General features: G+C 41.3%; 1 protein-coding gene across 2 annotated transcripts in view; it reads left to right on the plus strand.

The window, feature by feature from the left end:
* The first annotated feature begins 6069 nt into the window (after positions 1-6069).
* LOC137658261 (CDAN1-interacting nuclease 1-like) overlaps positions 6070-14026 on the plus strand; it is a 178168-nt gene continuing 170211 nt past the window's right edge. The window contains exon 1 of one of the 2 annotated variants that reach the window (XM_068392934.1): positions 6070-6200. Coding sequence is in view for 1 of the 2 variants with exons in the window: in XM_068392933.1 (XP_068249034.1) it covers positions 6480-6508 (29 nt within the window). In the remaining variant the exon portion in view is untranslated. Of the gene's footprint in view, positions 6201-6347; positions 6509-14026 lie in introns of those variants that run through there. The other variant, XM_068392933.1, reaches the window with a different exon arrangement.

The raw sequence follows: 14026 nt of genomic DNA on the forward strand, positions 1-14026 counted from the left end.
AGGTGCGACTGCTCAGCTCATTGAGCATAGTCGCAAGGGTTGATAAAGATTGAATTTGCAACTGCTCAGCCCCTTGAGCGTGGTTGCCAGTGTGGTCGCTCAGCACCAAGAGAATGACCTTGTGGACCAAGAAAACAGGACCACTTGGAGCCGAAATGAAAGGTTTTAGTAGTAGGCAAAAGTGTTGATAGTAGTAAGTCCCAGTAAGTAGGAGAGACTGGGAGAGGAGGGAAGAATTCGAGTAGTAGAGAAAAGTGGCAGTTCAAAGCATAGATGCTTATCTCTGCACGAGGGGGGATGAAGCTAGGGGACTAAGGATGGATTGTATTACGGAGGAGGGAGTCTGAGCAAGGGAGCAGACTTTGACTACTAGTTGCAGTACTAGGGGGATCAAGGTATCAATTGGCAGGGTCTCTGCCTGGGAGAGGATGGAGGATATTGCTGGGGGATGGGGAGGAGATTGAGCAATGCAGAAAGGAGGTTCTTCAACTGGGCTAGCAGTGGTGCTAGGTTCTTGGTTGATTGTTGGTGTTGGAACTGGCGCCGGCTTCCGAGGAGGTCTCCGTCGTTGTTTCCTCTGCGGCTTCGGTTCTTCTGTAGGAGGAGGTCCAGCCGTGGGGTTGGAGTCTTGCTGTGGGTTTAGCCTTCGTAGGAACTCTGGACATCTCTTGTTCCAGGCATGGTGAGGCTTGGAGTAGTTGGGACATTTTGCCTGGGTTTCTCTTCCGTCGTTGTGGGCGTCTATGCAAGTCTGTGTGGGATGGGAACCACTGCAGACACCGCAGTGTGTTTTGTGGTGACCAAAACGTTGGCAGATGAAGCAGCGAAGTGGTTCCTTTTCCAGGGTTTTGATGGGGAAAGTTCCCCACGGTCCTAGGTCCAGGTCAGGTGGGATGGAACCAATAAAGGTGACGGTGATTTCTTTGGTGGGTGCCTTTCCTCTGCCCAACTTCCTCTTGACCTGGGCAACGTTGTGGCACTCTTCTATGAGGGAGCCTGGTAATCTTGACGGGTAGTTGTACACCACCGCTTTCATCTGCTTCTTGGTAGGGTTCAAGAAGGTTAGGGTGGCTTCTTTGTGGAGTAGACTGGCGGTGGCTTGATCCTTTGTAGTGATAATAATATCACCCTTTAAGTTGGGTCGTGCAGTGAAGTTCAGGTCAGGTTTGGCAGCTGCCATGGCGGCCACTGCAGCGTATGTTGGAGTTTCTGTGGTTGCTGGCAGCTTGAACTTGGGTAGCTGTGCTTGTGCAGGTTGAACTGGAGCTGGAGGGTTCTCGGTGGCTTCCTGAAGGAGTTGTGACAGACAGACTAAGCAGTTACAGTCGTCCTCATGCTGGGCTGCTAGGTTGGACGTCTGGCTGTCTGTAGAGACTTCCATGTCCATAGCTGAAACGTCGTCGACTGGCTCCAGAGTCGGTACCCGTGGGATCGTATTGGGTAACGCTGTGTAGGCTGGTGCTGCTTCGGTGCAATCTGGTTCAGATGGCGTGTTAGGAGTGACCACTGGCTCGGGGCTAGCAGGTACTTCTGCTGCGGAGGTAGTGGCGGGCGTAGATCTGTTGGCCATACTGTTCACAAAGGCCTTGCCTGCCGCAAACAGGAGTTGTGGAAGTGAGAGTTTGCTGACTCTATCCTGGTAAGTCTGGCATTCACATGGCTCTGGGTGACCCTCGGTCCAAAGGCTCGGGTAGTCTTCATCTGGTACGTTCTCAGGTGTCTGGGCATCTGGTTCCGGCGGTCGGGTGACTTATGCTACGTATTTGGCCCTGACATTCATCAGGCATACACAGCAGTCGCAGTCCTGGTCGAGGGGGGAAGGTGTGCTGCAGACTCCTTTAAAGGCTGCATCCCTGTGGCGTCCCTGCACTCGGTATTTCCTGCGGAAGATCTCTTCTAGATAGGGTGGCTGTGCAGGATATTTGGGCATCTCCATGTATTCTGGCCGGTGGTTCCTGTAGAGGAAGGGTTCAATGCATACTATAGTCAGCCTATGGCATTCCTTACAGCTGCACTGCTTGCCGTGGTAGATCACTGTAGTGTCTTCAGATGTAAATCCAACGTGGTTCATAAGCTGCTTCCTGTAGTCATAGTACCTTAAGCAAAAATTGCATTGGCACTGCTGACTCTTGTTCTTGCAAGAGTATATCCATGCTGGATATAAGGTCCTTCCAAAGGTATGGAAGTGCCTGGGTACTGTAGTCGTAATGGTTATTTTACTAGCAAAAACCCCAAAAAATAACCAGATTCTTCTCTTATATGGGGCCACCCAACCAAGAGTTGGAGAGGTCCAAAAGACTTAAGTGGATATAAGTCCACCCATCCAGGCGTTGACAAGTTCGGTGCTGCTTAACTTCGGCAAGCTGGAGAGATCTTCTCGGCGCGGGAGCTGGGCCGAGACTGGTTTATTCATCTTCTTTCTTCTTGGGGTATCAAAGCCAACACTTGTTGTTGGCATGGGCCTTTCCCTTGGTTGGCCTCGCACATGTTTATTCAAACATGTGCTGTCTGTCTGTCTGTATAGATTGCCTAACCTTGTGTAAGACCCGGGCTCTTGCCTTTGGGCAGCCCAGAAAAGAATGTAATTTGAAATGGAGAACGTTATATATGTGTAAATGAACTTGTAACGTGAATAGGGTAAGAGTAATTAATGTTAAAGAAAAGGGATTCAATTAAAAAGTGATTTTATTACTTTAAAGTTTAATAGTTTAATCTACGTTAGATTTAGATAGCCGAAGCTAATTGATGTAAGGCCAAAAAGTAGTAGTAGTTTCGACTGAACTGGTTATCCTCATTCAGCAGCCTGGGATATTGGTTGTGTTCCCAGGTGGGGGTAATGGCTATTCACCAAACATCCCACGGGCTGGAATTTGCAAGCAGATTCCAAGTCAATGCCCGTATAACTGAATGAGGGACAGGTCCCTCTAGCTACTACTAATCAAAGTAACAGGGGAAAAAGGGAGAGATTAACAGGTATGACAACAGAGAAAAGGACCCCGGCAGGGAGGCTCCTTTTTAGGTCCATGAAAAGGAAAATTTGTGATAGACAGAGTCTATCAAGTGAGAAAGTGTTAAAGCAGAAAGTCCCAGGGAAGCAATAGGTCGTGGGAAGGAGAGAAAAGTAATGTAGTCAGAGGCAGAAAAAATGGCATACACTATTCCTAATAATGGAAAATTGTGATAGACATAGTCTATCTAGTAAATGAAAAAGTGTTATAGCAGGGAGTCCCAAGAAAGTAGGAGGTCATGGGAAGGACAGAAAAGCAATTTAGTTAGAGACAGAAGAGGGATTAAATTATCCCAAGGGAAAGCTTAAGGAATAGACATAGGTCTAGAGATGGAGTGCTAGTAAAGGGTGAGGGTATTAGCAAAAAGTTAGAAGGAATTTAATAGTAAAAGGGTTTATAATTAAAGATAGAGTTGGCGAATAAAATTAGAAAAAGATTGGTTGCTTAATTATAAATAAGAAGGAAGATTGTGTCTAGAAAGAGATGTGTTCAATCATAGAAATATCTAAGACCGAAGGAAATGTGTTCGATTTAAGCGGGAAAGAATTAAGGTGCGCCGTGAACACGAAGGAAATTTGGCAGGAGTAATATAGAACGTTCTAGAATAAAAGATGCGAGAATATAATACAAGGTGCGGACGGAAAAGTAGACATGTGCGAGAATATAATACAAGGTGCGGACGGAAAAGTAGACATGTGCGAGAATATAATACAAGGTGCGGACGGAAAAGTAGACATGTGCGAGAATATAATACAAGGTGCGGACGGAAAAGTAGCATGTGCGCAGGCGCCAATCTGGCTTGAACTAACCGTCACAATATGTGTGTTTTTTCACACGTACAAATGCTTGAAATACATGTCAATAGAAATAGGTAGCGAAATGATAAATACATAAAATTGTAGCTCTGAGGAAGCGGAATAAATATATACAGTGAGCCACAGTGTGGCGAAAGGAGAATTTAAATGAAATGGAGAATTCGATGGGAATGCTGGACGACGGAGGGGGTGATGTCCTTACAGTATGCTTATTTTAAAGAGACTGGAGAGAAATATTGATGAAAAGCTGAGAAATGAACAAGCAAGATTTAGAAAAGGTCGTAGTTGCACTGACCAAATGTTCAATTTGAGACATGTTGTACAGCAATGCATAGAATATAGAAAGTCACTTTTGATGGCCTTTGTGGACTATGAAAATGCGTTTGATACCATGTATCAACCAATTTTATGGAGAGTCCTGCTTTATTATGGAATTCATTTTAAAAAAGCAAATTTGATTAAGTCTGTTCGTGAGCATAGCAAGTGCAAAGATAATGTTAATGGAGTCTTATCAAATTAATTTCCAGTGAACAGCGGAGTACTCGAAGGGAATGTATTGTCACCTACAGTATGTAGTTTATCCTCCTCATAGATTTTGTAATGAATAGAACAGTCGGAGATAGTGGAGAGCGATTGGACTAGATTGGTGATAGGAATTTAGCAGATCTAGAGTATGCTGATGATGCTGTCCTTGCTAGCAGAATACCACAGGATTTGCAATGCTTGTTTACCAGAATGCATAAAATATCACATGAGTTTGGGCTGAAGATAATAGAAGAAAGACAGAGATGATGAGGACAGAGCATGCAATGGAAGATAAAATATCTTTTGAAGAAGAAAGGATTGATGAGGTAGAATCATTTAAGTATTTAGGATCTATGATCTCCAATAATAGAAGAAAGACAGAGATGATGAGGACAGAGTATGCAATGGAAGATAAAATATCTTTTGAAGAAGAAAGGATTGATGAGGTAGAATCATTTAAGTATTTAGGATCTATGATCTCCAATAATAGAAGAAAGACAGAGATGATGAGGACAGAGTATGCAATGGAAGATGAAATATCTTTTGAAGAAGAAAGGATTAATGAGGTAGAATCATTTAAGTATTTAGGGACTATGATCTTCAATACACTGTCTTTAGAATTAGAGTTTAGTGAAAGATTGAAAAAAAAGCTAATCAGACAATGACTAGCTTTAGTAAAATTTGGAAATCAAATCGCCTGAAATTACGTATAAAAATCAGACTACTGTATGTATCAGTTTAGTGAGATCTGTGTTACTATATGGACATGAGTCATGGTATGACAATGAAACAATCTCCAATATATTTAGTAGATTTGAGATTTAAAAAAAAAAAGTTCCCAGAAGGATATTGTGAGTTAAATGGCAGGACAGGATTAGAAAGGATATTATAAGAGATTACTCGAGTGCCATATTTGGAAGAGATCATGATGATGGCTAGAGGAAGATGGTTTGGGCATGCTCTTCGCACTCACCAGGAGAGCTTGGTTCACCAAACATTCACCTGGACTCCACAAGGCACTAGAAGAGCTGGAAGACCCAGGTCTACATGGCTGAGGACTATGAAGCGGGAAGTGGGAGATGATGAATATAAAAGTATTGCATTAAAAGCTCAAGATAGAGACAACTGGCAACATCTAACCGAGGCCCTTTGCGCCAATAGGTGTCTGAGGAGATGATGATGATGATATCAGAAGTAATAAATGAAATATGAAATATCTTGAGATTAGTAACAACGTCAAAATAGATCAGCCTGTTTGACACTAAAGATTGAGATAGCATGGCCATGTAGTGAGTACGAAGAAAGAGGGTGAGTGAGAGCCATAATCTTTATTTCTAGGAGCATTAACACGACAGCCACCTTACTTTAAGGATGTCTGTTGACAGAGAGATAAAAATAATGCTTTTGAGTTAATACTCTGTAATGAATAGGTTGAGAGCAACATATTATAAAGTATTATCCATCGACCTATAATAGTATTTGAAGACAAAAAGGATACATAGGCTATATGGAACCGTTTTTTTCCCAAAGCTTATAAAGTTACTAATTTGTTAGATCCAATTGCTTCCTTATGAATACGAAAACATCTGTAAAACTTAAGCTAATATCACTTTCTCTTTTGTTCTATAAATGATGGTGGGGTTTCAATGGTTTAGATAGAAATTGAAAAAATAATTGTAGACGGTAATCTCGCCTTATTACTCGTGTTTAGAGCGTTTATGGGATAATGGGGAGCCGTTGAAAGGGAAGGTTTTCATTCGATTCCTACTATCTTTGATGGCGTGAAAATATAAACAAGTCATTTTGTAACTTTTAGATATTGATATCAAAGAGAAGAATTTAGTTTTTGTTTGTAAGTAGTAACAGAAGCGATTAATTTATTTATTGAGAATATATATATATATTCCCAGGAATAACTTGAGCATATGCTGATCGCAATACATCAGTATTCCTTTCTCACTCCAAACCAATATGAGATAATTTAGGTTTCAGTCCTGAACCTTTAATTACTACACAAGGTCATTCATTACCTTAATTTGTGCCCCTCCCCCATCATTAGAGACCCTGGAGTGTATGTATTATATCGGCCACCTGTTTGTTTGATTACGGCCAACTTAGAATACGGCAGTGTATGGGGCGGGGCGTTAGCCCTCCCGATAGGTAAGTAGGTAAGGACATGGCTTGTAGGTTAGGTAAGGGGGGATAGTTTAGTTTAGTTGATGTCCATTTATAATCCACACAGGAGGAACTGGCCGCTGATATACAAAGGCTCCGAGACCCTTAACCTATTTTTTTTTTAAGGGCCCTAGATGTAAACTACTGTAGTTTATGAGATTGGCGGGGTGTATGTATAATAGCGGTCACCTGTATGTATGATTGGTAAAGTATTGTATTACAGGGTGTGGTTAATGTCTAGGAGAGGGCCGCATGAAGATATTAGTGATATTCAATTTATTTTTACTAGAATGTGTAGGAATGTATGTAAATAGTGGTATATGAGTGAGATAATTTAGTGAAAATCAATAATAGTCGAAATATCGACGATCAAACTCACGCTACTCTTGTCTTCCTCCCAGATTTTTTTCTAAGTCTGTTGTTATTGTTGACTGTGTCTTGTTTTTGCTCAAATGAGCCCTGTAACCACTATAATCCGCAGACAAACTAGTCCACTATGAAGTCTTACATGTTTGGCCAATCACAGCGCCTATCTACTATGACGTCATACATGTTTGGCCAATCACAGCGCGACAATACAACAGCGCGACAATACATTATCTTACCCAGGCATTTAATTTCGTTTTTAGTCATGGAGGCCATAGCAAGCACGTCATCTCATGTTGCACAAGAAGTTGAAATTCCATCTTCTTGTCCTGACTGTTTCCTAACTTACAACGAATTTGTTCTAACTTATTCGGGGAACTAGTGGATTTGTGGCAGAGACACAATTTAATTTTACACAATAAAAATTGTCCTGCATGTCAAGGAACCTTCTCAACGGCTTCACGTTTTCCTCAAAGCAGCAGCACATCTTTATCAACCAACAGGTTTAGGTAAGCTTCATTAATTTATGGAGTATATTATAATGGTGATAGTATAACGATGTATACAGCAGTACCATCACTTTGGATTTGGTTTGATAGATGTGTTAGGTAGTGTCCTTAAGGGGTGGTCGCAGCTCCGCCCCCCCCCCCCCCCCCCCCGGTAGGGGTACAGGGCTATTAGGCTAGGTTAGGTGGGTGTATTAGGTTCGGTGGTGCCCTGAAAATCACTGTGGCCTTAAGGGGGGGGGGCGGACCCCCCCCCCCCCCCCCCCCCCGGTAGGCCTAGGTAGGGGTACAAGCCCCCCAGGGTAGGTTAGTTGGTTGTATTAGGTTCGGTAGTGCCCCGAAAAATCACTTTTCTCCTCCTCCCCCCACCCAAAAACCCCACTTCCCACTGGGGTCCCCCATAATTGTAGTAGTAGGTTTATGCTTACATTTTGTGTGTAAGAGTTAAGTCTTAGTTTCTTTTTTATTCATTTCCTCATGTTTCTATGCACTGTGCAACAATAATCTGGTTGTTTTTTGCCGTTTTTCGTCGTTAATACTTGAAAAACGGGTGCGGCCTTCTCCTAGACATTTACCCAGGGTGTGATTTCAAACAGGAAATATATGTTTTCCTATAGTAAATAACATGATTTAACCGAATTTGACCTTCATTTCAACCGCAAACAAACAGATCAACCAATTCGACTAACTTTAAGTTGCCGAATTGGTTGCTGTTATTACGGATGTAATGAAGGGGAAAACTGGTTAAATCACGTCATTTTCTACAGGAAAACATATATTTTCTGTTAAAATTATTAAATATAATGTCTTTTATTATATATATATTGTTAAAATACTTAGATATAATGACTTGTTCAAATTCGGTGTCACAACTCACGTATGTACTACGAATGGTAACATTAGCAACATTACCAACGGTAGACAACGTGACCAACGGTAGACAACGTTACCAACGTTACGGTGGAATTATTAACGTTAGCAATGATACGGTATTATTATCTTGTGTATTTTAAAGAATTTTTCCAAATACCCTTTACACAATATATAAAAAAGTACAAAAAGGGTACAGAACCTAACAAACCCACCTAGCCTAACCTAGAAGTTCCCAGGTCACGAACCCAATACAATGCCATTTGTTATATCACTTCACTCATGTTACGGTAATGTTAGTACTGTTACGATAACATTATATATAATGGTTCTTGTTTCGCCATTAGCTCGCTTCGCTCGCATGAAAATAAAACATCAAGCTCGTATGTACTGGCAAGCGGTAATGTTGAGCTGCTCACGCTGACATTAGTAATGTTACGCTAACATTACCAACGTTAAATATAATGGTTCTTGTTCCTCACTTACAATCACAGGAAAATAAAACATCACCCTCGTATGCATTGGCAATTGGTAATGCTGAGGTTCGCACTCTAACAAAATATAATAAAACTAACACATTAAAGTTAAAGAAATTAATGACTTACTTTTATGACCTTGACGTCGTAACTTAGGGGTCATGGGGGTGTTGTGACCGAGTCTGTGGTGTCTTAAGTGTTTTGCCTTAGATTAGTACTGCACTTGGAACACTGTAAAAGTTGGTATATTACATTACGTGATTTAAGAAAATTATCAACATTGGAATACACCAAAATTGTTTCAAGTATGGATTACTGAAGCCGTTACAATTTTCTAATACTTAGATCGTAAAATACGCAAAAGACGACACTTGAACTAACAAAGACCTGACTTGGGCAAAGGTTTCCACGGAAAAGGGCTTGTTGGAAGGTGGGGGTAGGAAAATATCAACCCCCCTGTGCAAACTTTACATGCGTATGGATTCGTGATTGGTTAACGGAAAAGCAACCGAGTCTAGAGAGTAAAAATGAATGAACAGAATGGGAAACTTGTCCAGAGCAAGTATTTATGTGAAATCTTGGAGTGACAAGGTAATAACAAAGTGTATAAAAGTAATATATGAAGATGAAATGGAATGTATGATAAATAATATTTGATGGGTATATAAAATGAGGTGATTTTATAAGGTATCGGATAATAAAACGAGTAATACTGGGATCAAACGTTATATGTATTACGAGGGCATTACTTAACTAATCAAGTAACAGGCTTGAACAGAGCTGGTAGAGAGACGAATACTTACATTTCAAGATTAGAGAAGAAGAAATCCTATTGGTGGAGGAAAAGTCTCTGTGCAGGGAGGCGGGGTTTTTGCGCAGAAAGTCGAAACCTGCTATGTACAAACGTACGTACAAGAGCATCTACAACGGGCAAGTAGAATGAGAAAAATTAAATGAAAAACACTGCTATTGTTAGCATGATACGTTAACATTTGATCTACATTATACGTTGGCAGCACTGGTTACTGTATTATTTCATGAGACATAGTCTTTGCAACGGCGCCTCCAAAGTTTATCCAGCTATACTGTACTGTTTTGTATTTTCCTCCGTTTATTATACTTTTAAGGTAATGTATAGAGAAGAAAAGGCTTGTTTTACGATTATATATCTTTTCCCCACCCAAAACCCCGAGTTCCCACTTGGGGTCCCCCATTATCGTAGGATACATTATAGATATATATATATTTCTGAAACTATTCATTTGCGACGGGAACGAGTGTCATCTTCAAAGAGAGCGTGATATTTTCTATAAGAAAAAGTAGTTTTTTCCTAGGTTACATTGCCCTGAAATACACTACAATAATCCGTATAATTACGGCTAACTTGGAATGTGGCAGTGTAAGGGGGGTCACAGGGGTATCTTAGCTCCCTTGTTAGGTAAGTAGGTAAGGACACTGCTTATAGATTAGGTCAGGGGGGAAAGTTTGGGTGCGTTGATATCCATTTTTAATCCACACGGGAGGAACTGGCCGCTGATATACAAAGGCTCCCCATTGTAAATTAGGGGGACGGCGGTTATGTAAGATACCGACCACCTGTATGTATTTTTATGGCTAACTTAGAATATGGCAGTGTAAGGGGGGGGTCACAGGGGAGCGTTAGCCCCCCCGTTAGGTATGTAGGTAAGGACACGGCTTGTAGGTTAGGTTACGGTGGAAAGTTTAGGTCCATTTTTAATCAATGCATGAGGAACTGGCTGCTGATATACAAAGGCTCCAAATTAGGTTCCAAGTTCCTCCTTGCTCTCTCCACAACACAGCACGGTGAAATTATAGAACAACATGGGACAACATTCCTAACAGGAAAAACAGCTTTTCCTATGGTAAATAGTGTGTTTATAACAAATTGGACTTTTTTCCACTGCAAATAAGCTGTTCTACATTTATGGACCCTGTTTCCTGATGGACACAGGTGGGAACCTGAGACTTTGGGTGTGCAAAAGCAGGACAAAACATGATTATTTAACACTTTGAGATTTGTAAAAGGCCACAGACCCTAACAAAACTAACTAACATAACCTAGTAGTTCTCAGGTCACAGACCTAGGCTGGGGCAAGCCCCACTAACACTCTTCCCAGGTCACAATCCTCCCCAGGTTACAACCCTTTTCAGGTCACAAAATAATTGTAATCACAAATATATCCTTACATTATGGTAAAGTAAATCACAAATAAATCCTTACATAATGATAAAGTAAATCACAAATAATTCCTTACCTTATGATAGGCACCTACATCTCTTTTTTTTGTCTTGCCAGTCATTACAAAAGTGTTGCAGTAGAAAATATTTTGGTCTTCCCTTAGAAGCTAAGTCAGAATTGCACTAGGGACACTTTAACTTTTGAGGGATAACACAATGAGCTTTTGAAAAATTATTCACTAGACCAGGAGTACCATGATAGTCAATGTGAAACTTGGCTATAGCATTGAAATAACCAAAAGAGCAGTCATTACACTTTGTTATGTTAGGTTCCATAATGCACACCCGACACGTAACACAGCTAAAAAGGAACTGAAAAGCTAAGAAAATGGGTGTGTTACAGAACTTCCTACATCACACTCAAGCATACATACATGCCCAAATATGGTAAACTTCTTCATATGGTAGGGTTGGAAGTAGGTGCGCAGGAAATATTAACTCGTAATTGAGCAACAAGCTATCCACAAAAGCACAAACGAGAGCAGAAATGTCCGAAATTGTAAACAAAAGAGTAAAATAAATATTTGAGGGAACATTAACCCCATATTTTGTGCAATTTTTTGTGTATTTATTATGCTTCCCAGAGAATGATGTACAGTATAGAGAAGAAAAGGTTAGTTTTACTATTATTTATCGATTCGTCAGTAAATTTTCTCCACCTAAAATCCCCATTTCCCATTGGGTGGCCCCCATAACTGTTGGATGTACTGTATTAGAGTATATCTTCTTAACTTTTTTTTAGGCTCAGGCCATGTCGTCCTGATGGAAGTTCCTATAGGGTAGCTTCCTTGGGTGTATTTGACTACAGTGATATTCCCAGAGAATTTACCTTAAGGTACCCAGAATTCTAACTTCTGGAGCAAATATCCCTCATTAAATGAACCAGGGATATCGCGTAATATCAGAGGACGTATTCTTGACACGCCACATAGCAATCTGCACCCCGAACAGAATTAACTCTTCGAAGGGGTCAAGTGGCAAGAAAACGAAAAACGAGAAAGAAAGGAGAGCCGCTAGCAAGGCACCTCTCCTATCTTGCTTTGAATGCGTGCATAGCGCCGCCGACGGCGCCATCTGTATTCCTTTTCGCGTAGCTCAACAACTCGGTGTTTTCCCTGTGTTTCTCGCTTATCTTGGATTATTTTCAACCTCATGATGCTTTCTCCAGCCTCTTCTGCCTCTGGAAAGTTGAGTATTATCTCTATTATGTATAAATGTAAGCTCTTGGTGATTTTAAGATACTGTAATTCGATAGCGATATTTTTGTTACAAGTGCTGTTGCCTACCGGAGGCGTCCTGGACGCTGTCGCTCGCCATGCATGAGTCATTTAGTTAGCCAGAGCGACGTTCCCGGCCCCTTTGCTTTAATAATTTTAGCTATTTAGCTCTACATAGGAATTCTTTATATGATGCTATTAGTATTTCCGTTTCGGCGAATGATTTACCGATCCTAGCCTACGCTAGGCCTTGTAGCCTAGACGTTTGGCCCTAGTACTTTCATGCATGATATTCAGATTTCCAAGTGTTTTAAAAATTTATTGAAGCTTTAGGCAGTTTTATACATATAAGATATTGTTGATATTTCTTCCAAGATAGTATACGAGAGAGTTTTGGTGATTTAGGTAATCGATTCTCTTCACGCCTAGGCTAGTTGCCTATGGGGCCCTAGTATACTTTCTCACACTCCCCGGTTGCTCTCTTCTCCTCGGAGAATAAGTGCAATCCCTTTCCCTCTGTTTAAGCCTTGGGCTTAACCCTAATGGTTTATCTGAATTAATATTTAGATATAACTACATTAGGGTGTTTCTGTTGTTTCCTGTTTCCAGTAAATCTGGCTTCAGGAGGGGCCAGGACATCAGAGTTCTTAGTCTGGGTCTGTTTCTTTCTAGCATAGAGAATAAGATTCCTTTGCTAGGCCTAGGGCAGACACAGGAGGCTAGACCATTTTTGAAGTTTTCTGTACGAAATGATCCCTTCTTTTTGTGATCTAGCAGACTAGTCCAGTGTGGTTGTTCTCGGTTTGAAGGATAAGATCCTTCTTTCCTGTGAATAACAACACCAAACCTTGCTTTTGTTTCTGAGGGAGATGGCAAGTATTGCTGGCCTCCCTCCTAGGATTCCCCCTAGGCTAGGATGAGCTTTCTTGGTTGCGGGGTGATCTTTTACTAGAGCAGAGTTTGCAGGACCCTCTTCCCCCTTCCTCCTCTTTCCTTAGTGATGGCCTAGCCATTACATCTCTGTCCGTCGTTCTACATCTGTACCTAGCATAGGTTAGGATGTGGAGCTGACTCAGTCCCTTGCCGGCCGGCAGTGCGTGCCGGCCGGCAAAGGCCTATCTTCTATAGAGTGTTCCCCAGACCTCCCTTGGTCTCTCATCCATGTCTGTCTGTAGAGTCAGGTGGCATTGGATAAATGGAAGCCTGAATTTACATTCTCCCCTTCTTTATGTTCACTCTTTCTGGATGCCGGACTATGAGGCAGTGCCGTCTCTTATCCCTACATCCATCCTGTTTCTCTTCTAGTGTTTGTACTCAGGCCGGCAGCCGGGTAGTTGGAAGTTCTCTGGTTCTTTTCTGCTGCCGGCCGGCATTGGTAGCATACCCTTGCCGGCCGGCAATAGAAGCACACCATAAGATCTGCCGGCCGGCACACCCATTTGAACCAGCGCTCTTCCACCCAATAGTCTAAAAGTAGTATACTTTGGAACTAATTTAAGGTACGTGCCGGCCGGCAAATTATATTATATACAGTAGCCAGTATTTTTACAGTATAGGATATACTGCATGGAGAAAACTATGGTATAGAATATATTACAACACTAAGTTTTTCTAACACTCTTGTGTTGTCTTGTACAGCCTTTTGGTGAAACCATACTGCTGAAGAAAGTGAATTCTTTCTTTATTAACTATCCAGTATTTTAAAATTACTTATTTTGGTATGAGCCTCACCTATTTTCCTCTGGAAATACCTTATCAGTTACTCTAGAATAGAATAACCATAAAATTTTATTATCTGGAAGGTTACAA

Source organism: Palaemon carinicauda, chromosome 19 (assembly GCF_036898095.1).
Source record: "Palaemon carinicauda isolate YSFRI2023 chromosome 19, ASM3689809v2, whole genome shotgun sequence".
Taxonomy (NCBI): Eukaryota; Metazoa; Arthropoda; class Malacostraca; order Decapoda; family Palaemonidae; genus Palaemon; species Palaemon carinicauda.